Source organism: Serinus canaria, chromosome 1A (genome assembly GCF_022539315.1).
Source record: "Serinus canaria isolate serCan28SL12 chromosome 1A, serCan2020, whole genome shotgun sequence".
In the NCBI taxonomy this organism is placed as follows: Eukaryota; Metazoa; Chordata; class Aves; order Passeriformes; family Fringillidae; genus Serinus; species Serinus canaria.
The window spans coordinates 31552206-31577193 of NC_066314.1; the positions used below are offsets into that span (position 1 = coordinate 31552206).

The following is a 24988-nucleotide window of genomic DNA, read 5'->3' on the forward strand; positions in this document are numbered from 1 at the left end:
GCTAGCTTGAGTACAGTGCTAATTTCTTCTCTGCCTGAAAAAGATCCTTTTGTATTTTTCAGCATCTTGTGTGGATTTTGGGACTGAAGCCTAGTGTTGGGGGTGCACTAAAACCTGGAAGAGCTGTGGAAGGGCCAAGCACGGTAAGCATGACTGTTTGTTTTCAGTTAATGATTATATAGTATTTTATGTTACAGTCTGTAAGACATATTTCTGTCTTTAATTCAAGGTTCTGACTACAGCAGTTATGACTGATCTGCCATCTATATCCAGCATGATTTCAAAGCTTTTTGAAAACTCACAGTAAGAAACCTTATCTTGTAATTAAAATAATATGTGTATTTCAAACTTGGCAGTGTTTTGATAGCAGTTATTTTTCAGGTACCTTGACGATGTGTCTTTACATCACTTAATAAATGCCCTTTGCTCCTTGTCTCTGGAAGCCATGGATATGGCCTATGGAAACAATAAGGTATAGAAAGAATTGTTTATTTTCTTTTAGATGTTTTTATGAAACAGGCAGAAGGCTTGTACATTTATTCTTTAATTAACTATTTCTAATACTAAAACCAGTGATGCCTTTGATGCTCTAGATTAAAAAATAAAATATGAACCAGAGAGTGTCTTGTTTTTAATGGTTCTTACAGTTACTGGATTCTCTGAACATCCTCATTGTGTTCCTGTGCTTTTTAAGGAGTGTCATGTGTTTCCATTAATGAGGTTGTGGGTGGGTGAAACTTTTATAAGCCCTTGTAATTTCAGAGGTTAAGGATGCTGAGTAGCACAGTATGTTCTCTGAGATGCTCATTTTCATTTCAATTTTCTCTTACTTCAGAGAAAGCCTAACAATCAGGTATTTAAAAACCTGCTGAGTCATATTTACTTGGGGAAACCATAGTTAGTAATCATGTCAGCTTCAGTGAACAACCTTTAGCCCAGAAAGGTTGAAGACCTTTCTGTGATTGGGTAAGATTGAATATATATTCTCCTAGTCATAATCTTATCCCAGAGGAGAGTTTCTGAAAGTTTGTCCTTAATCTGTTACAGTAGAGATAATTAAGGCAGAGAATATGTTTTATAATATTTTGCTATTACACCAACAAAGAATTAATTTAATAAGCAAATTGTGTTAAAAAGAAGTTGAAAATTTGAGTAAGAAATCAGCAGGAATGGGAAGAGATAATGATTTCAGTGCAACAGTCATTTTGACTATATATTGATTTAAAAAAAAGTAAAATTGAACGAAGCTTATCACACATATTTGCAGATACATTTGATGAATGGGACATGTATCATATTCCTGCAGAGAATTTATGGACCAAATGAAAGATAAAGAATTAGGGTATTAAGAAATGAAATATTCCAGATTTTTCACATATAATTGAAGTTGAAGCGTTGCAGTGGGGAGAAGCTGTTTTGCTAGGTGGATGTGTTAGGAAGCCGCTTGCAGGGAGGGCTCTGCAAAGTCGCGTTCGTGCGGGACCGTCGGTGCTCTGGTTCTCGTCAGCCTGCTGCCCCCGCGTGGCCGCTCTGCGGCACTGCGCTTGCCGCGGGAGCTCCCCAACCTCCGCGGCCTGCGGAGCGAGCGGCGCCTCGGCTTAGAAATTATCCCTTAGCAAAACCTCTCGCCTTATCGCAGCTACCTCAGAGTCATGTGCTCCAATTCCATTTTATTAAGGAACCATCACTTTTTGCTGTTGCTAAATTACTGGAAACGGGACTCGTTAACATGCGCAGGATTGAGATTCTTTGGAGACCTCTGACCGGTCATCTTCTGGAGGTAACTAATGGCTTTCATCACTTGTACTAAAATTTAATTTGTATTAATGAAAATCTCGTGGAAATACATTGTTAATGTTTAATTTTAAAAGATTGTCTAAATCATAATTATATATTTTGCTTTAGGCACTTTATTGTCGCATGTTGAATGCATTATAGTTTGGATTTTAAAGTGAATTTATTATATTTAAATTACAATATTTTAGTATCTCTGGGTAGCTTTGTCTTTATGGTGCTGTCAGTCTTCATATGTTTTTGAGACAGCAGTGTTTAAAAAGATCAAGTAATTATATTTCATATATTTGTTCTAAATAAGGTAGCGCAAATTTACTGTTTGACACAGTACAAATATTTAGGATGATTCTGAGATAGAATCTTCCTCGAATTGAAGAGGAAGATTTATTAAGAAAGGGTTGATTTATTAAGGAGATTTATTAAGAAAGGGTTGTTTGTTTGTTTCATATTTAAGCTAACTTCTGAATGCTTTCTTTAAGAGAATACTGTTCAAGTATAAAAGTGTCACAATCTGGTTGCAATTTTTTTAGCATTTTAACTTCAACATGAAAAATATACTTTATGAAGGGAAAAAACCCTTACATTTTGAATTGAAAACTAAAACCAGATGATTGAATATAACTCTAGTTTTAATTCTCCACACAAGTATATAGGAGAATAAAATGTAAGTACTGGGTTTGTTTTAGAGTAGGTAAAGGAGAAGGCTTTTCTTCCTCATAATTCAGAATGTATCAGATGCTTCCTTAGCACCAGTGCATTGTTTCAACCAGTATCAAGGATTGGCCATATCTTTTTATAAAAACCACATTTTGCTTTACCTAGGAGAAAAAAATTAGTTACATCTGGGTTTAAATACTTAAAGCACAGGCATCTCTTTTTCTTGTTTATTTTTTGCCCTACAAAACAATAAGGTTCATCATCCACATCTTGAAACTGCTTTCATCTAGGGAGCAGTCTGTTTCAGTCTGTTACCCATGCAGTGCAGATAATCTGCCACTGTTTTGTAGGAAATACAGAGTCTTTCATTTTCTTTCAAAGTGTACTGCCTTATTTCCTTTTAAACCTAAGTTGTTGAGGGACAATAAGGAAGGAAGAAACATCAGCTATGATTCAATTAAACACAGCCTGAGGGAATAGCTTGTTCCCTGGTTCTGGAACTGGTCATCTGGACAGAATCAGAGCATGAAGTACTTCAAATTCTCTCTTTCTATTTTATATAAAATTTAAAAAATGTAATTAAATCAGGAGAATGGCTATTTCTTGTCCACATTTTTAAACGTTAAGCTATCTCTTTTACATTGTTCACCTTTTAGGTTTGTCTAGTGGTTGATAGGAGAATGGTCCACCAGTAAAAGGCATCAGCCTTCTTTATGATACTGCCTTGGACTTGGCTCTGAGTTTTCATGCCATCAGAGCTCAGGCTGGAAGGGGGGGTGGGAATAGTTATGGAGTGATCAATGAAACTGTACACTTCCCATATTAGTGTGAGGGTAGTGTATTAGATACAGCACAGTTCATACAAGCTCTCTAAGAAATTAATATGCACAATGTTTGTAATTTTTGTATTCTAAAAGAGCAATTAGAAAAGTTGTTTGGTTTAGAAAATTTAGAATCAAAGAGAAATGAAGGTATGCATTTGAAATTCGAGTTTAAAGATGCTCAGTATTGTGAGCATCTTTAAAACAATGGAGCGTGAAGTTTATTTTGTCTTCAATATGTAGTTACTTTTTGTATTTGAGAGTATAGGAGACTCTTTCTTCATTGGCTGCTGTCATGTTCCTCACTTGATTATGTTAAGCAGTGTGTGAAACTTTCAATTTTGTAGTTCTAGGTTAAGTTACCTGAGAATATTAGATATTTATTGAAGGGTTGTTTGGTGTTTTTTAATCAATCATTATCAGAATTAGCAGTTAGTTTATTCTTTTTGGAAAATTTATTTACTTGTTTTATATATGTAATTTTCATTATGTTTCCTTCTATGTCTTTCACTGCTTCCTATTGCTTCCTTATTCAGAAGGTATGTCTATCCAAAAGATAAAGTTCTTTTTTTACTCTGAAGCCAAATCTCACCATTTAGAGATTTATTGTATTATTCTTATGCTATTTTATGTACATTCTAATATAATTAATATACCAGTTTTTAATGTATTATATATTTTGGTTAAATAAAAATTACTTTCAACAAAACATTGGTGTGTTTTCAGGTCTGTCAGCATCCCAACTCCAGAATGAGAGAATGGGGAGCAGAAGCTTTAACTTCTCTCATTAAAGCAGGACTGACATTCAGACATGATCCTCCATTATCTCAAAACCAGGTAAAGTAAGTTTAAAAGCAGATGCTTTCCTCCTTCATTCTTAAAGCAACTTTGCTGTTGAGTATATGAAGTCTGTAGCTGTAACACTCATATGTGTAACTATTGTGAACCACCACATGCATTCTAATGAACTATCCTCTTTCATTTTTCAAATATCTAACGAAGAGTGATGCTTGCATTTTATGTCCCTTTCTTAGAACAAATTATGTTCCCATGAGTGCAAAACAATTACAAAATGTTTAGTAGTATATATGTGATTGATTCTGTGTCAGGTAGAAAATGTGTTGCCCAACCTTTTAAATTACAGCTGTTCAACTCATGATTAATAAAATATTTTTACTGATAGTCATTGGATATTTTTTCCATGGTCTCTTGAGGAGGAAGCTGAGTGTAGCCCTGCTGAGTGAGCATAAAGTTGCATGACGCTTTTTCTGCAACTGTAGTAGCATCTGTAGCTGCTTCCTGAGGAGCCTGGAGAACAGGAGCCAGGAAGGTAGATTTTCTGCAGAGACCCTTTATGGTCTGAATTTAAGCATTTAGTGAGTGAGCTACTGAGTTAATTCAATGAATCTCTAATTTGTACTGTATGTTGTCACTCATACATAAAAATACGTAAGAATCAGTTAAATGTTAGCATCCTTAATATGCTTTACTGTTTACTTTTAGAGACTGCAGTTGCTTTTATTGAATCCACTAAAGGAGCTGTCAAACATTAGTCACCCTGATATCAGGATCAAGCAGTTGGAGTGTGTGCTACAGATTTTACAAAGTCAGGGTGACAGCTTAGGACCTGGTTGGCCATTGGTGCTTGGAGTCATGGGGGCAATCCAAAGTGATCAAGGGTAAGTGGTGGAAATAAAATTTTAAACCCATGTAAGATTAGAACAGTAGAAAAAATTTTGCTTATATTTTTGTACTTCAATAATCATAGTTTCATTTTAATTTTTGGCTTGTGAAAAATTTTATTCAACAAAAATACACTTTTTAATTCTTCCTGAAGCTCACTTTATTTTACTGAAGTAATCTTCCAAAAGACCAGAATATTATTCCACTCTGCATTCTTCAGCATGCAGTATACACTCAGTGTGCCATTTCATTTGATCTTAACCATCTGGTGGACACATCTTTGATGCTTGCCAGCACTTCTGTGTGAATCAGCTCTTGCTCGGTTTATCTATTCTTTCTTTTTCTTCTTAAATCTTCTAGTAGTCTCTAGTGTGTGTTTTCTTTTGATAGCTCTCTCTTTTACTTTAAGTTTTCCTTCCTAAGTGGTTGCTGGTAGCAGAAGGATGGAAGATTATTTACTGTCTGTGGGCAAATCCCTTGACTTAGACAATTGACTCTCTTGCCAGCAGAGGTGGACTTGTTCTCTGCCCACAAGGGAAAGTGAGAGATGAAGTTGCAATGAGTATTTTTGAAATGAGCAATGAATTGAACTTTGTTAAGCACCAAGAATTATACCCACACACACAAACCATATTTATTGTTTTTTTAGGTGCTACTCAAGACTAGCAGCAGGATAGGTCATCATATAACTCTAGTGTCAGTAGAATTCTCTTTGGCATAGCTCTCCTTTTGTCTCACCTTAGCTTTAGTCTTCTGGTCATATAAAAACCTAAAGCCCTTTCAAATGCTTGAAGGATTTTGCTCTTGGACCAGTATTGTTTGCACTGTCAGTAGTACCTACCAAAATTCCCAAGGATTTTGCCATTCTTGGTTGCGAGCATCCTCTTTTTTGTAATTAAGCTTCAATTGGTAGTTGTTGTTTTCACACTTGGTGCAATGTGTTCCTGCATGCCTTTTGATTTTTACTGTTGTTAATGATGGATGAGAACCACCACAAATTCCTTCTTAAGACAGTCTTCAGATCCCATTAAATCTCAAACCCATATCTCACTGGCTGATATCTCAAGATGTTACTAACATCTTGTGTTATATCTTAGTCTCCTCCACAAAGCATATGGAATAATCTACTTCAACTACATGGCACTGTTTGTCCCCATCATATTAAACAGAGTAGGAAAAACAAAAAGCATGCCTCCTTTTCCTTGAGAAAGAATTTCTTACCTAAGTTACAGCCGTGAGTATAAGGTGCAGATGCTATTCTTGTACTTTAAATATTAACTTACTGACCACAAGACTTTATTCGCAAGTGTCTTCCCTCTGATCAGTGATCATCCTGGATTCCAGGACAGAAGTCCATTTACCTTCCTGGAGAACTGCTTTTCAGGCTTTTATAAATACAGAAAATGCTGTTTTGATAACCAAAACCCATACTTTGGTCAGTTCTGGATTGTACAGAAGGTCATCCGGCTGAACAAAAGGAGGCCTATCTTTGAAGACTTTTTCGGTGGAAAGCCTCTGTTTATTTTAAGCTTAGATAAAGCCCTACACAATCTTAAGATTTCTCAGTGAGCTTATGTTTCTTCTATTTGTAGTTACCTTTTTGTGGTCACCTGAACACCAAGGACAGTTCCACAATTTGAAGAGGTGTATCACTGTTACTACTTACGTGAGGGACTTTAAATCCTTTCTTCAACACATAGCAGTGTGGGACCTTAATTTGGAAAAACTGTTCTGAATTTGTTCTTGTAGCCTGGCATTTGAAGTTTAGGAGGACAGGTTACTTCTCATTAGCTCAGTACTTCAGAGTGAGTAGTGGAACTATAAGAGAAAAGAGAAGGAGGCAGGAAATCAAAGTAGAGTCCTTGAAGGTCACATGCCTCTGAAACTGTGTACTGGAGGGGGAACTGCAGCAGTTTGGGGTCTGTTTCACTTTATAGACTCCTCTAATGAGTATGGGAAAAATTTTTGTGTGAGTCTATCCCCCATTAGTATAACAATGATAGATGCTTTGATCTTACATGGTAGGATGAATGTTTCTCTGCAGTATTCATCATATTAGAGAATTATTAGTTAAACCATTATTACCCCTGTGAAATTTCTTGTATATTCCTCTGGTTTCTCTATCATGTTGGCTGTTACAATACAGTGGAAATGACCCACCTCTGACTTTGATTCTCGATTAATAAAAAAAATCATTTGTAATTCTGGAATAGGTAAGTGACATGTCTATAGTTTGAAATTTTTTCCCAGGATGTATATCCTGAAGGACACCAAGTTTCTGTATTACAAAGCTTTGAAGTTATTTCTGTTGTACATTAAACATTGAAAAAACCCCACAGAGAAATTTAAATGCAGCTTCCCTATTTTGTGTTACCTACACTCCACCTTTCTTTTTGATTCCTTCATTTTGTCACTCACTGAACAAGATTTTAGTTCTATATGGCCTTGCTACTTCTGAGAACTCCTTCTTGCAAACCTTTTCTGTACTATATTTTTATGTTTGTATTCAGAATCTAATTCGGAGGCAAAGTAATTATTAAGGATCTATTTAAGGGTAGATTTTGTCTGATATAATGTAGTATTGAAGCAAGTAAGACTGCGATTATATTAGTGCGCACCTTTCCTAATAAATAAAAATAAATTTCACCCACCTGTTTGGCATACTTGAAGTAATTTGTAACTGCTGATATGAGAAACTCTTCAGAACAGCTTGCTCTTTGGAAGATTATCATGCTTGAATGAAGTTTGGTTTGGTTTTGTTTTTTGTTTTTTTTTTACAATGTGGCTTTTTTCTAATGTTCTGGCTAACACATTTGAACTAACAAGCCTTAGAACTCTAAAACAGAGAAATGGACTTCACTATGTAAAATTAGCTAAGGACCACTGGAAAGTCTAAACTTCCAGCTCCACTAGGTATTTAACATGACTAAAATACTTCATCAGAATTTTAAGCTTCAACTTAAAATTATATCTCAAAAAAAACATATAAAGTGTTGCAAATTCTTCTCAAAAACATTAATTTCATTTTTTTCTTTTTGTATTTAATAATGCTATCTCCTGAGGTATTGTATTCAAAATGTCTCCATGCTATTTAAGAAATGTGAAATGAGTGTGTGTGTGTGTGCTTTGTTTTCATTTTGTTTTTTTAAGAGAGTCCTTAATACGGACTGCGTTCCAGTGTCTTCAGCTGGTTGTGACCGACTTCCTTCCTACAATGCCATGTACTTGTCTGCAGATAGTTGTTGAAGTTGCAGGAAGCTTTGGACTTCACAATCAAGAGCTAAATATTAGCTTAACTTCAATTGGTTTGCTGGTGAGTTTTGTATTAACCTACAGGGATGCTGCTTCTGGCTTTCATTTTTGCTTTTCTTTTTTAATGAAGACTGATCTGTAGCCAGTTATACAAATGAAAACCACAACGTAGCTTTTTGGGTTCTTACTGAACTTCCTTGCTGTCATTTGGAATCATAGGTAAATTGAGTGAGCACATCTTACCTTTAATCTCCATGATTCCTGCCTTACTAAAAGAAATAGTATTGCATTGTAAGCATGTTCACCATTTTTTTACAAAAAATGTATTAAAATGATGAGTTCATTCTTCATAACAGGAACCTAAAAGCTGAGAAAGAAGAGTAATTTTTGGACCTTGCAAAATTTATGTGCTGATCTTATTTCACCAGTGTAGGAAAATTAATATCTTGATGTACTTTGCAAAATACTTTGTGAAAATAAGAGACAATTTATTTCATGAACAGTAAAGCATTACCCTATTTTTATTGTACAACACCATATGTCTTATTTATTTTGTAGTGGAATATTTCAGATTATTTTTTCCAAAGAGGTGAAATAATTGAAAAGGAGCTAAACAAAGAAGAAGCAGTGTTGCAGAAACAGGCAGAAGAAAAGGGGGTGTTGCTGAACAGACCTTTCCATCCTGCATCACCATTTGACTGCCTTTGGTTATGCCTGTATGCCAAACTCGGAGAGCTGTGTGTGGATCCCCGACCTGCAGTGAGAAAGAGTGCTGGGCAGACATTGTTTTCTACTATTGGTGCTCATGGAACTTTACTGCAGCATTCAACATGGCACACAGTAATATGGAAGGTATGATGTGTAAGCTTCCTCTGAAGGTTTTGTAAGAGCATTTACATTTTATTAATCATTAACCATTTACCATTTAATAACCACTATCACTTAGAAAATTTATGAAGACTTCTAAAAGATAACATAAGGTGGCAGAAATCTAATCTCTTGGGTTTTGGGAATGTTTTTTACACTTTGTCTTCTCTGGCCTTTAAAGCCTCTTCTAAAATACAGTTTTAATATCCTAATAATTTATTTTTTACTCAGGAGTTTGATAAAAAGATGGTGTCCTTCCTACAAGAAGGACTTATCTTTTGTGTGAAAATGGAGATGTTTGAGGGTCATGTGACTGGGCTGATCTGGTATTAGATGGAGCCTTGCTTTGCATTCTGTTTTGGATCTGTCAAAATGCAGTGTTCTAAGTCGCGGTCCTGTTTGTTGTGCTTTATGGAAACTTTGGGCTGTATTTGAGCCTGCCTGTTGTACCTGTGAAGTGTCTGAGATCCACTGGTTTTAGTGTTCTCTTGGTGCTGACACTGTTCTTGGTGGGTTTGAGTGTCCTATTTCCAGCCTTTCTCAAGTGGCCATCAGTTGACTGATTGTTAATCTTGACTGCTGTGGAGACTATTTAGAACAAGGGAATTTTCAGGGTGACATAGCGACAGAAAGGATAATGAAAGAATTACTGGTTTTTGTTGGTTTACTATGAATGCAGCCATGTTATTTGAAAAGTTGCATTTTTCCTCTTTTTTTCTGGCTATTACAGGTTTTATTTCACCTGTTGGATAGGGTTCGAGAGTCTTCTACCACAGCTGACAAAGAGAAGATTGAATCAGGAGGAGGCAACATTCTCATTCATCATTCAAGGGATACAGCTGAGAAACAGTGGGCTGAGACATGGGTATTAACACTGGCTGGAGTTGCTAGGATATTTAACACTAGGAGATACTTACTGCAGCCTCTAGGTAAAATTTATAGATATTAAAAGACACAATTATAAACTTTCTGCTTTTTTATGTTCTTTTCAGTTAATGTACTGGGCAAGATGCTTAATCATAGCTCAAAAATGGTTTTTGTTGTGTCACCTCAAATGTTATGAAAATTATGGAGTTATTAATTCATGCTTCGTAGAGCCAAAAATTGTAACTACAGATTTCTTCTTCTGTATCACAGTACCTGAGAAAATCTCAGTAGTCACAATTCAGTGCCAGATGTGGGTGCTAAATAGCTTCAAATTATAGTAGACTGATAACAATAATACTTCGTCTATTCTTTGTTCTTGTGAGAACATGCTTTTCCTTTTATCTGTCTAAGGGAATGCAACACTTGCCTGGAACTCTTCTGTGGTATCAGTGTGTCAAATTTAACAGTACTCTGAGAACATAAAGAGAACTTACCTGTAAAGTCAGTGGAGTATTGAACATTTTCATTGTTCAGCTGTATGTAGTAATATTTTACAATAGCTTGGTAATTTCTACAAGGAAAAAGTGCAAAAGGAATAGAGAATGTACAGCTTATAAAGAAAAGTTCTCATTAGATTATTCTACCTTCAGTATCCTATAGTATGCAATTAATGTATATTAACTGGATATAAGTTGTATTTCATTTTGGTCATTTGTGATACAGGTATCAACATATTAAAAGCTAGTAAGTGTATCAGTCATTTGCAGAAATGTGGTAGAATTTAGGCTATAATAAACTTGAGTTAAAACTGAATAAAAAATTAGAACTACTTTAATTATTCAAATGCTGTAATTAGTAATATAGAAAATTGAACGTTAAGGCTAAATTTAATGAAAAACTCAAATGCCTCAAATGAAATCTTTCCACAGTACAATTATCACAGTATTTTAAAATCAATTCTTTATAAATGCATTGCATGAGTAATTCCGTTAATTTGACCCTTAATTCCTTGTGTGGGTTTAACCCTTCTTGAAATCAGCAGGCATCTGGTATGTTTAAGAATAAATCTGGTTTACTATACTGAATGAATAAAATGTGTTTTACTGGTATGGGATGTGGTATGTGACTTTTTGCTAGCAAATTCAGCATGAACATAGGTATATTGTTTCATTCTTCATATTTATGTTTCTCTGTCACATTGATTTTTCAGCTTATGGTTGAACTGATATAAAAGTCATTCAAGTGGCCACCTAATCTCTTGAAATTTCTGTGTATTAGACTAACAAGTACATGAGCAGCCTTTTAGAGAGGCAGGGTGGGTGGGAATGGGAATAGGAAGCAAGTTCCAAAATGATTTTTTTTCTGTCCTCTCTCTTTTTTTAAATAGGAGACTTTTCCCAAGCCTGGGATGTTCTTCTTGATCACATCCAGTCAGCAGCACTTAGCAAAAACAATGAAGTTTCCTTGGCTGCTCTGAAAAGCTTCCAGGAAATCCTACAAATTGTTTCTCCTGTTCGAGACTCTGAGAAGCCTGAGACACCACCTGCCATCAATGTTTCTGTACCTCTGGTGGTAGGGACAACTACTGCCACTAGTCTTGGCAGATCATTCATGAGAACTGACTCCATAGGAGAAAGAATAGGAAGATATAATGGATCTGAACCTCCTGTAATAACAGATGAGATTGAAGATTTGAATCTTTGGTGGGCAGCCTGGAACAGCTGGTATAGGATTGGATCAGAAAGTACAAGGCCTCCAATTACTTGTGATAAATTGACTTTCATTCCCAGCCAGCCTTTTCTTACAGCTTTAATTCAAATATTCCCAGCTCTTTACCAACACATCAAAACTGGTTTCAGCATGGATGATCTCCAAAAGCTCGGTGTCATTTTGCATGGTGCTGTTTCAGTTCCAATCAGCTCAGATGCTTCCCCTTTCATCCTTCCATCTTACACTGAAGCAGTTCTGACAAGTTTACAGGAAGCAGTGCTTACAGCTTTAGATGTTTTACAAAAGGTAATCATGCAACTTCTAATGTGTGAAAGGTAAACTACAGTGTGTGCTACTTCTGCTCTATAGAACTGTAATGGGGTGATTTAAACGTGATTTTAAAAATTACATATAATTGCACAGTATGCTGTATTTTAACAATCAGATCTCCATTCCTGCTGCAAAATAGATGCTCTGCATTGAAAGGAATGGTGTAATCCTTATGAAATGTGCTTTTGCTTGATTGCAGAAGTAGCTTAAGTGTTGTGCTGTGTTTGTAGCCATTCATGTGTCCATCTAATATTGAAGTACTGTTGATACTGAAGGTCTGGAGATGGAGGAACAGTCCCACAAACAGTGTTCCATATGATGTCCAGGTGCTGCCATGAACAGCTTAGAAAGAACTGTGATTATGAGAATTTAACAGTTTACACCAAGCATAAATTATAGAAGGTTCTCTGCCAGATTACCTACATTCTGGACTCTTAATAATCAGTTATTTAAGGAAAATGCTGCATCTCTGCTTAAGAAATTCTTACTATAGAACTCGTGCTCAAAGAGCCCCTTCATGCAAGTAAATCTGTAAAAAGTAAATGAAAATAGTACTGCTTGCTTCTTTTTGCAGTTGTAAAATATCTCCTTGCAAAATTCAGTGCTTTTTCACAAAACTTATTTATTCAAAAGAAGCAGAGTTGATAATGAATTAAATAATGCATTTATATTAAGCACTACTTTTAAAAAAACACCCACCCACCCACCCCCAAAAAAAAAAAAAAAGCTCCACGAACTTACTTGGGAAATGCCAGAATTAAAATATCCACATGACCTGACTTCATTCCCTTTGGGCTTTCATGTTAGGACTACTTTGCTTAACTGTGTGGCCATATATCCCCCCTGCTGCTGTCAGGATCCTGCCCCATTTAGCTCATGGAACACATGGTGGCTGCCAAATAAGCAGCAATTCAGTGTCTTATTTTCTCTTTTGCTTAGTGTGAGCTGATTAATCTCAAACATGTGCAGCCAAGGTAGAATAATTACCTTGCAGCCATTCCTTTAGCTGATGGTTTTAACAAATATTCATTAATGTATTTTGAAAACAGAGGTATAAGAATAGCAGAATAAAAAGAATAAAAAGGCTTGGGTTGGAAGGAACCTTAAAGATCATCTAGCTCCAACTACCCCTGCCATGGAAATGCTATGGAGTGAATTATTTTGTTTAAATTTCATTTCAGTTTGCTTGGATAGGAGTTGGTATTTAATCTCAGTTTTGTATGTGGGTGTATTAATAACATGAAGTTTTAAAGGCAGTCATGTCTACATTTTCATCCTTTTCCAGTCACCTTGACTCTTTTTTATTTTCCCTTTTCCAGCAGGTCAGTCTAACTCAAATCTTGTTTTTCCCATTTGATCAGTTCATTTATTTATCTCAGATTTTTCTGGTTTTTAGTCTTCTTATCCAGATGATGTTAGTTTCCAAAGGCTGCAGGCATTAGGGCTTTTCAAACAAGGGGTTACCAAAATTTTTAACATGAGGAAAAACTGCACATTATTATACTCTTGTTCTTGTCAAGATGTTTTAGCTGAAGTTTTCTAAACAATAACAAAAGCAATAACTCTACATGAGAAAGTGAGACATCTCCCCTTCCCCACTCCCAGTTTCAATGGGTTACCATGGCAGTTACAAGCTTTTGCAAATACATACTTCCATAAGATGGTACCTCAAACCTCCTATCCCACCAATAGCTATGTTACTAACACAACAGCACTGAAGTTCCTAAAAACCTTAAAGTATTTTTGGACATCAGTAAGTTCTGTGAAGTTGTGTGATTGCTCCTCTTGACTATATAAACACAGTGCAGTTCACATGGCAAGGCAGCCAGCCAGTGCTGATGTGAAGCAAAGGCCATGAATCAGATGGTTTTGCTTTAGGCAAGAGTACCTTCTTCCTCTCTTGAAATCAATTGATAGTCTCAGGAGTACACACAGAAAGCATTAGAGAAGACTATGTAAATATTTGCAATCTTTGAAACAAAACATTTCTCTGTGTTTGCATGTAGGATCAGGTTCTTTGCTGATACAGGAAGACTTGGGTCAGTTCTGATTTTCTCTGAAGTTGTGGAACATCTTTGCAGTTTGAATAGCATGAAAAAAACCTAACATTTTTCAGACTGAACCCTGACTAGTTTAATAAATATATTTTATAGTGTGATTCCACTAACAAAGGACACCATTGCAACTCAAGAACATGGGAATGGAAGGGAGCTTTGCATCTCTTTTCAAGCTTCCATATATTGAGCCCATTTTACACCCTTTGGTTTGTTCTTTTTATTTCTCATTAGAACTCATCTTCTAGTATTTTACTGCTGTAGTATAGGGGGGTTTGAGGTTTTTTGGTAGTGTAAGTATGTAAGTAGACTGTTCCTGAAATGTTTTCCATTTTAAAGAAAGATTATGAGTTTTAGCTATGCCAAACCATATAATTCTCATTTTATTTCTATTCCTCTCTATAAGACACTCTTTTAACTACTTTTTGAAGCTTTCTATCATTTACTTCTGAGATTTAAATATTTATTGAAGTAGAACTTAAAGAAGATGTGGTTGAGATCTATATACAAGACTTAAAAGACTTTATGTTACTGACAAGTCAAAACAGAATTTGTGAGGAAAAGTTATCTATTATTGGATGAGATAGCTGTATTTACTGAACTATATATGCCCAGGTATCTTGCAACTTTATTTACTTCATTAGAGTAACAAAATGTAATTTCCTTTAACTTCTGGTACTATACACGATCTTTCATACAGCATGACTCCTGCATAGTCTTATATGGGGAGTTTTCTGTAGGAGTTCCTTGTACTAATAAAGGTGTTCGAGCAAAAACTCAAGAAATATATATTTAACTTCTTTATGTTCTTTTGATAAAGGCTATATGTGTGGGCTCAGAAGGTATGCAGATAATGTATCCTGCAATCTTTGACCAACTACTGGCCTTTGTAGAGTTTTCCTGCAAGCCTCCACAGTATGGACAGTTGGAAACAAAGCACATTGCAAATGCAAAGTATAATCAGGTAATTGATTAGAATTCTCACTCGTTTCACTTGGCTGGTTAATCCAATTCAGCTTCAGATATAGGTTGTCCAGCAAGATGCATTTGTTCAGTCTGTAAAAATTTAACTGCATGTTGCGTAATAAGGTTTTTTACATGCTTTTGTTATCTTCTTTTACTCCCTTTGCATTTTTCTTTGCTTTTATACTTCATATTCCTTCATGTAGGAAAGGTCTGGCTTGGACACCAGACAAATGTGTCTGAATTTGTACATGAATTAAGCTAAAATAATTTGTCCTACAAGAGATACTAAATTTAACAAAGAGGCATGATAATTTTGAATGGAGAAAATTCTCTCAAGCTGCAGATTTTTAAATTGCACGTGCTGTAAAGAAACGGAACGTGTTCAATAATTCTTTTTATCTGTGTACACTGCTGTTCACTAAGCATGAGCATCTGATTCAGTGTAATCAAAGAGGTAACTATTATGTATGTATTAATTCTTCTTATTCTGTTTGTCCTGCAACACAATGGAATCACACTAGATACAACTATTTGCACCGGTGAGTTAAATTTCCTTAAAGATTGTCCTAATGTAGTTGTCTTGCTTAGACTGCAACATTTCTCCTACTTAAATGTACTTTACTTCAATGTAGAGTACATTTTTGATAGCCAGACTATGTTGTATTTGCAGTTTTGTGGCCTGGACCATATTCTTAGGAAACCTTGCATGCATTAAACTGAGAATTCAGTGCAAAACATACACTTTCTGTTCCTTAATGAATATGTTTTCATGCCTAATTTAGTAATTTACTAATTCCTTTTCCTAGGCGGAATGGGTGGCATTGAATTACGTACCATTTGCAGAGAGATCATTGGAAGTTGTGGTGGACTTATACCAAAAGACAGCTTGCCACAAAGCTGTGGTAACAGAGAAGGTTCTTCAGAACATTATTAAGGTAAAAGTTTGACCTGCTTGTGCTCTGAATTTAATGAGTTTATATTGAAAATCATGAGTTTTATTTTCAGCTAGTGTCGACAAACACTTCCTGGGAATCTTCAAGCTGTAGTAAACAGATTGATATTTTGTGAAGATGAGCAGCAGGGAATAATTTCTTTTGAAGCTGAAAGGCTATTTACTAGTCTATTTGTACTCTTCTTAGCTGGGTAATGTCAGCATCAGTATTTCAGTGTTATGATAAAAATTAACAAATGTGTTAGGCCCCAAAATGTTCATCTTTGAAAGTGATATGCACCTGAGTGTGGTAAGTAGGTGCCTTAGTAAATATGGCATTGAAGGCCAAAGCCCAGTTTCTGTAGACTGGCATAAAAATTTCAGGGGTGTATGGTCTGTTATTTTTGAATTGCTTTTAATGACTTCATGTGTCAATGCAGCTCTGAAATGTTACCTATTATACCTTATAATACATAATAAATGTAGCTAATATACCTTTAAAGTGAAATTGTCAAATGCTTCAATTTTTTTGACCATTCAATTTCAGCAAAAAATTTTAATAAATAATAGAAGTAATATTTTCCAAAAGTCTGGAAAATAAGAATGTGTCTGACCTGGCTTGTTTGCAATGACTTTGCTGACATCAGATTTTCCTGTACAGAAATTTAGAAACCTGAATGTGTTTAAAACAGGTGATATTATTTGAAATCTGTTATGAATGAAATAGTTGTATTTCAAAGTTAATACAGTTGTTTTCCACTTCTGTTTTAATGGGATTGGTGAAACGGATAGAAATACCACTTTTTTGTAACATTTGCAGTTGATAACAATAGGATTTATTGTGATATATAAAAATGCTTTAAAATTTATTTTTCATGTTTCTAAAGCCCATTTTGATTTTGGAATTAGATTTGACACATATGACCAAAAGCAGCAGAAAAAAAAGTTCTGTTTATCTCTAGAGTTAGATTCTAGCTGTCATAATTTTTTGCCATAGAGAGTTAATTATAATTGACTCCCTTATGAGAGTCAGAGTGAGTCTTTCCTCCTTTTGCTTTCCTCAAATCAGAGACTGCACTAAAGGCATGGGAGGCATACGTACTGTACCTGAATTTAGTCATTATGTATTTGAAAAGTCAAGTAAATAATTGGTTTTCCAAGAAAACCAAAAACTTACTCTCAGGTTCTAAAGTTTGACTAACTATACTAAAAAGAATGCATATATTTGTAAATAGTTCATATGCCTAATGTTTAAAAATTTATTAATGACTTTGTTTTATAGATACTGAAGATGACTTTCTATCTAAAAGACTTAAAATTTGCTGTGCTTTCATCTGCTTTACATTTGAGTTCTATCGTAGCCTTTGTCTTAGAATTTCACTAGCTGTTCTTACTTTCAAATTTCATGTGGTTTAATAGTCAATAATGACCAGATTTCTTCAGTGTTTATGTTCCAGTGTTTAAAGTTCAACTTTACTAGGAAAAATTTAAATGCAATGAGGCTTTTTCTTTACTGTGGAAGCACTTGGGATGGCTTTATAGGGACTGAATTCTCCAGAATACACTTGTGGTAACAGGCTGCCTGCAGTCTCTTACGTGTTAGGAAATCCCATTTGTCAGACTTAGCAGAAATGGTGGATGGCAATACAGAAAAAGAAAATTAGTATGTAATTTCATAGTATAAATGATAATGGATCAATTCTGACTTCTAACCTTGTAGTTGGATACAGACCTTTGCTTTAGCCAGCTGATATATGAGAAATCATCTTCAGAATTGCATTTGTAAAAGGCCATCTCATATACTAGCAGAAAAGGTAGGGATTGTGTATTGTCATCTATGACAGTGTCCTCCAAGATCTCGTGCAGAAACTTGCTGTAATCTTAGATTTGAGCAACTATAAATTTTGTTTTGACTTTCATTTTGCAGACACTTAGAATACCTCTTAGCCTGAAGTACTCGTGTCCTTCTGAAAGCACATGGAAGCTAGCTGTGTCCTCTCTTCTCAAAGTCCTCTCCATTGGACTGCCTGTTGCAAGGCAGCATGCATCTTCTGGAAAATTTGACAGTATGTGGCCAGAGCTAGCAAATACTTTTGAAGACTTTTTATTCACAAAAAGGTAAACACAACTTCCTTTTTTTTATTTTTAAAGTAAAATATTCATAAGTAATTTGTTCATTATATGTGTTAGTAGAGCTATTTGATATATGAATATTATTTTAATAAATGATGGAGAAGAAGTAACCAATCTGCCTACTTCAAAAAGCTCTACTTTTAGAAAGTAGTACAAAAAGCTTCAATCAAAAGGTGAAGTGTAAGAGCAAGAAAGAGCTCAGCTGAACTCTCAATATACGGCATAGTCTTTCTGAACAGGACAGGGAGCTCTGTATGGACTCCCAAGGATGTTTATTCTAGATTTGATAAAGAGTTGCTGATATGTACACAATTTGTTCCTTTCTTCACTTTGAACAGAGTTGCAACAGGTATTTTTTCTAATTAACAGCCTTAACTATATGTATTTGTCCTGAGTTCCATCGTGAAATACTCCACTTACTGTGAATTTTTGAAAATTATTTAGTACACTGCTGTTCATGTAGAAGCCCACAGTTATGTTGTATGTGTTTCTACCTAAGATAAATTGACTACACCTTAATAATTAACCACACTTTATTTAGCTACACTTTTCAAAAAGTATCATAAATAGTCATATTTAGGACTATAAAGATGGATAGATTCCTCTCAAGAATGAAACACATTCTCAGTCTAGAATGGGCAGGCTGAGAAAGTCCAGAAGTGGAAAATAGTAATGATTGGAGACAGTTTAATCATTGAATCGTAGAATGGTTTGAGTTGGAAAGACTTTTAAAGATCATCTAGTTCCAAACAGCCTGCAATGGGCAGGACACCCTCCACAAGACCAGGCTGCTCAGATCTCCATCCAGCCTGGCTTTGGATCTGTTTGTTCAAACAAAAGACTACAACATTAGCAAAACATTGTAAATTTTCAGAATATCATAAAAGCTTGTTTCAGAGAAGAATTTTGTTGTCCCTTGGCAATGGGTAAAAACTTGTTTCAGTACAGCAAGATTTTCTAGGTTAGATACTAAGGGAACCTTTACTCTAAGGAAGGTTAGGTATTTTAGATAATTGCTTCGGAGTGGTATGGAATTTCCATCTTCTGTAAACACCTGTAGGCAAGCATCTTTTAGGAGTAGTTTAAGTATATCTAATAGTGTTTTAGAATAAAGAACAAGGTGGAACATGAAAAATATAATTCCCTGATTTTCAGTAACAAATCTTTCTTTTTAACAGAAAATAGTAATGTTCTTCAGTGCCTTACACTAATATGCTGTGTGTTTAGTTTTGAAACACACAAAAGTTAGCAACCAAACACAGTTGTATTTACTAATGACGGATAAATACCAGCTTGCCCAAAACAAACAAGCAAACAAAAAAAAAATAAATACCAATGAAAATTTATTTTAGAGACATATCCGCTAGTGGAAATGTGTAATAATGAGTGGGTTTGGAATATCATCAATAGAATTACATGGCAATCAGGTGAAAGACCTTCCTATTGTTTTTGCATTTACTTGAAAGAAAATTCTATTAAGTAGGAGGACCTTAAAATAGAAAAGGTCATCCATGATGGCATAGAAGGCACTTCAATCATCCAAGTTTTTATTTTATACTTCACTGCTTCTTTAATGTAAAATAATCTTTGCAGTATCTTGCTTGGTTTTCTTTCAACTGCAGTTAGTGTTCTTGCTTCAATTCTGAGACAAGCAGTCCACATCAGTTAACACCCTATAATCTATATCATTGTTGGGTGTACAGAATTCAAATGAAGTTTTTCAGGTTATTGTAGAAAAATGTATGTTCACTTAAAAGTTGCTTTGGAAATCCATATTACTATTCATTGTAATTTAATTATTCCTAAATATTTGCAATGCAAATTAAACATTTCTGTTTTGCATATTCTTAGCTGAACAAGACTAGTACTGGTACCGCTTCCTGGTATTAATTGTTCATAAATTCAGGGAAGCGAAGTTATCCAAGCTCTTTAGTGTAATTCAGGATAATCCACTGTCATCTGCATGACTTTTTGGCCAAATCTGTTTGTCTATAACAAATATGTTTTATTTACAGTGAGCAATTTATACTTTACTTGAATATTATTTCAAACGTAAAAGTTTCATCTTAGTATGTTACTTGCTAGAAGCTATTACTCTTTATGTTAATTCTAATACCTTTTGTCATTTGTCATGTATGAACAAATACTCTCTGGAGTTAGAAGAAAAAATAGAACTTGTGGGAATATTTATGGTGCCTTTTGATGTCTGTCTTAAGTCCAGTTTTGCCTCTTTAGCAACCAGAGTGTATACTATAATTTAACATACAAAATGTGTTTTAGAGAAAATTTTTTCATCCTAATTAAAGGTGTCTTTAGAAAAGTGTAGGAAACTTTTTTTTCACTTAGAAACTTTAAAATTTAAATTAATTTAAAGCACTAAAAATAGGCTGGTATATTGTAGAACCACATGGCTACAGCAAGATAATTTGACCTGTTAGTGTAATTAATGGCCACTCATTACGCTTTCCAGGCTTGTTGTGAGTAGATTAATTTTGCTTATGTAGTTGTATTTTGTGTGGCTATAGAATGTCTGAGGTTGGGTTTTTTTTACCTCCCTAATGCTCATCTTTTTCTAAATAGCAGTTTGCCTTCCAAGTGTATGGTTGTCCTACATACAGTTAGAGCCTTGTCCCTTGGTATCTTTAGGATAGATAGATAGACTTTCTGTTCTGTCAGCCTGAGTCTTGTGCTCCTAAAAAGCCTTAAAGCTGAAAAGGGAATACATCTTCCTTATGCCACTAGTCAGGACAATTAGTAATAGCAGTCACTTCTCATTTTCTTCATCCTCCTCGTTCTCCTCCTCCCCATATTACCACTTAAGCATATCTCTCTCGCTGTGACGCAAGGAGGGCTCTAGAGCTAGCTGTGGAAGTTCCCCACATTGAGGTAATGCTCTTCTGATTTCCTTTGCTAAAATCTTTCTGCACTCTGTGCAAGATGCTATGAGACTCCCCTTGGCAAGTAAGGCAACCTGTCCTTTTCGATTTGAAATTTGCTAAATTGTGTCTTCTAGTGGTTTATAATTGCAGTTTACTTAGTCTCTTAAGTTTGTAGTTGTTCCACTTATAAGGAAGTTGAATTCAGAATTTTCAAATTTAGTGTATTCTTTCAATTTTTTTTTTGTAATTCTAACATAAAACATATGCTAGTCATAATGGTGCCTTATTCCAGGGTAATTTGAGAGAATCTATTCACTGTTTTGAAAATAACATCTAAAATTATTGCTGAGTTGACATGCATGTCATCCCTCAGGTTGCAGGGGAAGGCAGTGAGACTGTACTTACCAACTATCCATATTACTCCTTTATTTAAGGACAGCCAGGTGGTTTTGATTTGTTTCCTGATTTATTTATATTAACAATGAGCTGTGTTTTTTAAAATTCTGGAACTACTTGGATTTTTGTCCATAACACCAAATCAATTAACCAAGCCACAGCTGAGAAGAGGAGAGTGGTTTTAGTTAGATTTGTGACTGGCAAACTTGAATTGGTTTTAGTAACCCTGCTGAACTTGTCCAAGTGGCTTCACTGCAGCTGTAAGTCAGGTCATCTCCAGTGGCTTTCCAACTTGCAAATGTGTCACACAGGACAGGGAGGTTATTAAGTTAGGTGCAGGAGTGTACAAATCTTACTAAGGCCAGCATGGATTGAAGAAGTTCTGAAGCACAAAGAATTTGGGAAATACAGTTCAGTTGACACCCCCCCCCACAACAGGCTGACAGCAAGACAGAGTAACCCCATTACTGCATTAGCTGAATTTTTAGCATTCTCTACCATGTCATCCCTTGTAACAGGAATAGTTAGATATATACAGTTAGACCTGAATATGGTTAGAACTGAAAATCCACTTTCTTATGCTGGCATTCTGTAATTTTTCCTAAGCTCTTTGTTTGAATGAAACTGGAATGTTCTGTCACAAAACCCCCTTCCTTTTCTTCCTTCAGTCTTGATACATTGTCATACTCCACACTTTCCACTACTAAATGTTCTGTGCTGTTGTCTGTCCAAGCTACAAGCAAAGCTAGGTAAATGGCTTCCTTTTGTACCTCCTCTTTAAACCTTTATTCTCCAAGCCTGACTTAGCACTGCTGTGATGGTTCTAAATATGAAACATCTGCATCTCTGTAAGACTCACAAAAGGCTTAATGCAGTCAGTCTTCCTAGCAACACTGCATAACAGATTTGATTCCTTTAGCTTTCATTAAAATATGCCAGTGCACATTGCCTTATTTTTGTAGGCATGTTCTCCAAGTTTCTACCTGTCTGAGCATTGGGTAGAAAAATGAAATTATTTCACTGATGTTCTAAATTTTTAATGAATATTTCAAACATTTTTCTAATCTAACTCATAACTCTTCTAGTCACTGTGGTCCTAGAAATCGTATGTGTAGGTAGCCTAATATTGCTTCTGGCATTGAAACTGAGTTGGCATTGATTAGACAAGAGGCCACTGTAGTTTGAACCCTTAAACTAAAGCTCTGTGAATAGCTGTATTTTAAAATAGTGTTCCACCTCTGTCTTTTGGCTAGGAACAGAATTTCAAGCCAGCTATGGGACTAAATGAGGGGATACTCAATGATGTTTAAAAAGTACAAAGCACAGCAGAAATTGTCTCTGCAGCTTTGTACAACAAAATTTCAAATATAGCCAGGAGAGCCCAGGTAAATGAAAAAGGAATAGGTTGCTGTCAGAGCATTAGTGCCATCCAAGACAGAAGTTTCAGCTTTAAAAAAAAAAAAAATTATAAATTTATAGCAAACTACAGCTGAGGTGACTCAATAATCTTGATTGTTGTCATAAATCAAGATGACATTTAAAATTAATACATTTGGTATAACTTAATTTACACAAAATTGTCTTCCAGTAAGAAGCTGGTGTGTTTATTATTTCATATTGTTCTTCTTTCCCAGAGGCTTTCATAGAAGCATGTCAAGCCATTATATACAATAAAATTCACCAAATATGTGTGTGTGTATATATATAATTTATTAGAGCAGAAGTCTATGCTCCCACGAGGGAATTAAATCAATACTTTCCCAAAAGATGCTTCTGTGCAGAGTGCTGTGCACAGCAGGGCTCCAGGTGCTTGTTAGGTCTTTGCTCTTGGCTCTGAAGCCCTCTGTGTTAAGTGGGGAGGGGCTGGGGGCTCTCTACTGAGGAAAGTTGCTGCATCACACTCTTATCTTTCCTGGCTCCTGACCCTCCAGTATGGTTTGGGCATGTTGTGCCAGAACAGCAAAGCATTTAGCCCCTAGATAGATCCACATAGACAAAAACCTATTTACTTGGGAATAATTTGCTACATGAACAAAAATATACCATAATCTTTAGTAGGTAAGGTAGGTCAGGTATGGATGACTGGGCAGAAAAGCTTGAACACCTCTTTAGGTAAACCTCAGCTCAGAAACTGAGTCATAAATTAGAAAGTGTCAGACTGAAATCTTCCCATGTATTTCAACATGACCTGCATTTTAATGCATCATAATAGTTTAAAATATTATCAAAAGGTTTTGCATACTTAACAACTCTTTGTTTTAGAAGATACTGATTGAACAGCTACTTAATATTTTATTTTATTCTATGTTTTCAACATAAAATTCCAAACTTCCTGACTCCCTAATACACAACCCAGTAATAAATACAATAGTTTAATATTTTATTCTTTTATTCATACATGTAACACATGTCCATTTCATAGATAAATGTCCGTTTCATCTAGACTTTATCTGCATAAAGTCTCTTTGAGGAGCAGAGATGGACATCTCCATTTCATCTAGACATTTATCTGCATAAAGTCTCTTTGAGGAGCAGAGATATATTTATTTTTCAAGCAGAAACATTGGTACATACGTAAAACATTCCTAATTGTCAAAACTGAAAATTAGCTGTAGATGTGAAGAGTGATCTTCAGTGTGTTATGCAAAGGATTCAGAAGATGGGGAAAAAAAGCCTGTCTTAGAAAAAGCTTCCTCATCTTTGTCAGCAACATACTGGAGCACTGGAAGAAAAAAATCACGCAAAACATGTCTGTCAGCAAAACTAATCAGATTTGAATGAGATTTCAAAACCTTCAAGGTTTTTAAACTTTCATTAAAATTGGCAATGGGACACAGGAGGCCAATCTTGTCCTTATGAGGACAAGATTGGCACAGGTCCACAGTCCTACCCTGGGTAGCTGCCTTGCCTGTGAGCCTGTGCTTAGCTCTGAACTACCCATCACAGAGTCTGTTGAATCACTTCTGGACATTTCATCTGAAAATAAATTCATATATATATATATATATATATATACATATATATACATATCTATATCTATATCTATCTATATATATATATATAATGGAAGAACTGCAAAAAGTTCTAAATTTCTACAAAACTATTGTTTATAAAATGGGTTTTTCTTCTAATACAATTCATTAAGAATGAGAACAAATACATCATTTCAGTTAGCGGGGAAAAGGACATGATAATATCCCATTAATGAAAAATGTTTCATTAATGTAGAAGAAAATGTAAAATTAAAAAAAAAAATAAGATGTACCATTGAACTCAAAAGTATTTTTCTGGCATAGTGAGTGAAAAGACTAGGTTGCTCAAAGCCCCCATCCAGCCTTACCTTGTGATCATTAGTCATTACCATATAGTAGTACCAACTTGATGCATGTAATAACTGTAAATGTAATGCACTATCCCATACATATCTCCTCATGTTGTAAATTTGAAGTATAACGCAGTATGTTTATTTTTAGTACACCTCCTGATAATCTCTCAATTCAAGAATTTCAGAAGAATGAGAGTATTGATGTTGAGGTAAGGAGCTAAAACAAATAATACTGTTAAAATTAACAAGTTAGTGACATTCACTAGTTGCATTTTGTTCTGAAATAATTTCTTTAAAAGTTACTCTTTCATTACTTTTTCTGT

General features: G+C 35.1%; 1 protein-coding gene across 3 annotated transcripts in view; it reads left to right on the plus strand.

Moving 5' to 3' along the window:
• MON2 (MON2 homolog, regulator of endosome-to-Golgi trafficking) overlaps positions 1–24988 on the plus strand; it is a 66566-nt gene that overhangs the window by 34487 nt on the left and 7091 nt on the right. For 2 of the 3 annotated variants that reach the window (XM_050988036.1, XM_009095050.4), the window contains exons 17-31: positions 63–143; positions 230–303; positions 382–472; positions 1679–1780; positions 3999–4109; positions 4776–4951; positions 8106–8268; positions 8766–9059; positions 9805–10003; positions 11329–11957; positions 14856–14999; positions 15523–15540; positions 15808–15936; positions 17860–18050; positions 24814–24874. In XM_050988036.1, coding sequence (XP_050843993.1) covers positions 63–143; positions 230–303; positions 382–472; positions 1679–1780; positions 3999–4109; positions 4776–4951; positions 8106–8268; positions 8766–9059; positions 9805–10003; positions 11329–11957; positions 14856–14999; positions 15523–15540; positions 15808–15936; positions 17860–18050; positions 24814–24874 — 2463 coding nt within the window. The remainder of the gene's footprint in view (positions 1–62; positions 144–229; positions 304–381; positions 473–1678; positions 1781–3998; positions 4110–4775; positions 4952–8105; positions 8269–8765; positions 9060–9804; positions 10004–11328; positions 11958–14855; positions 15000–15522; positions 15541–15807; positions 15937–17859; positions 18051–24813; positions 24875–24988) is intronic. The other variant, XM_018919671.3, reaches the window with a different exon arrangement.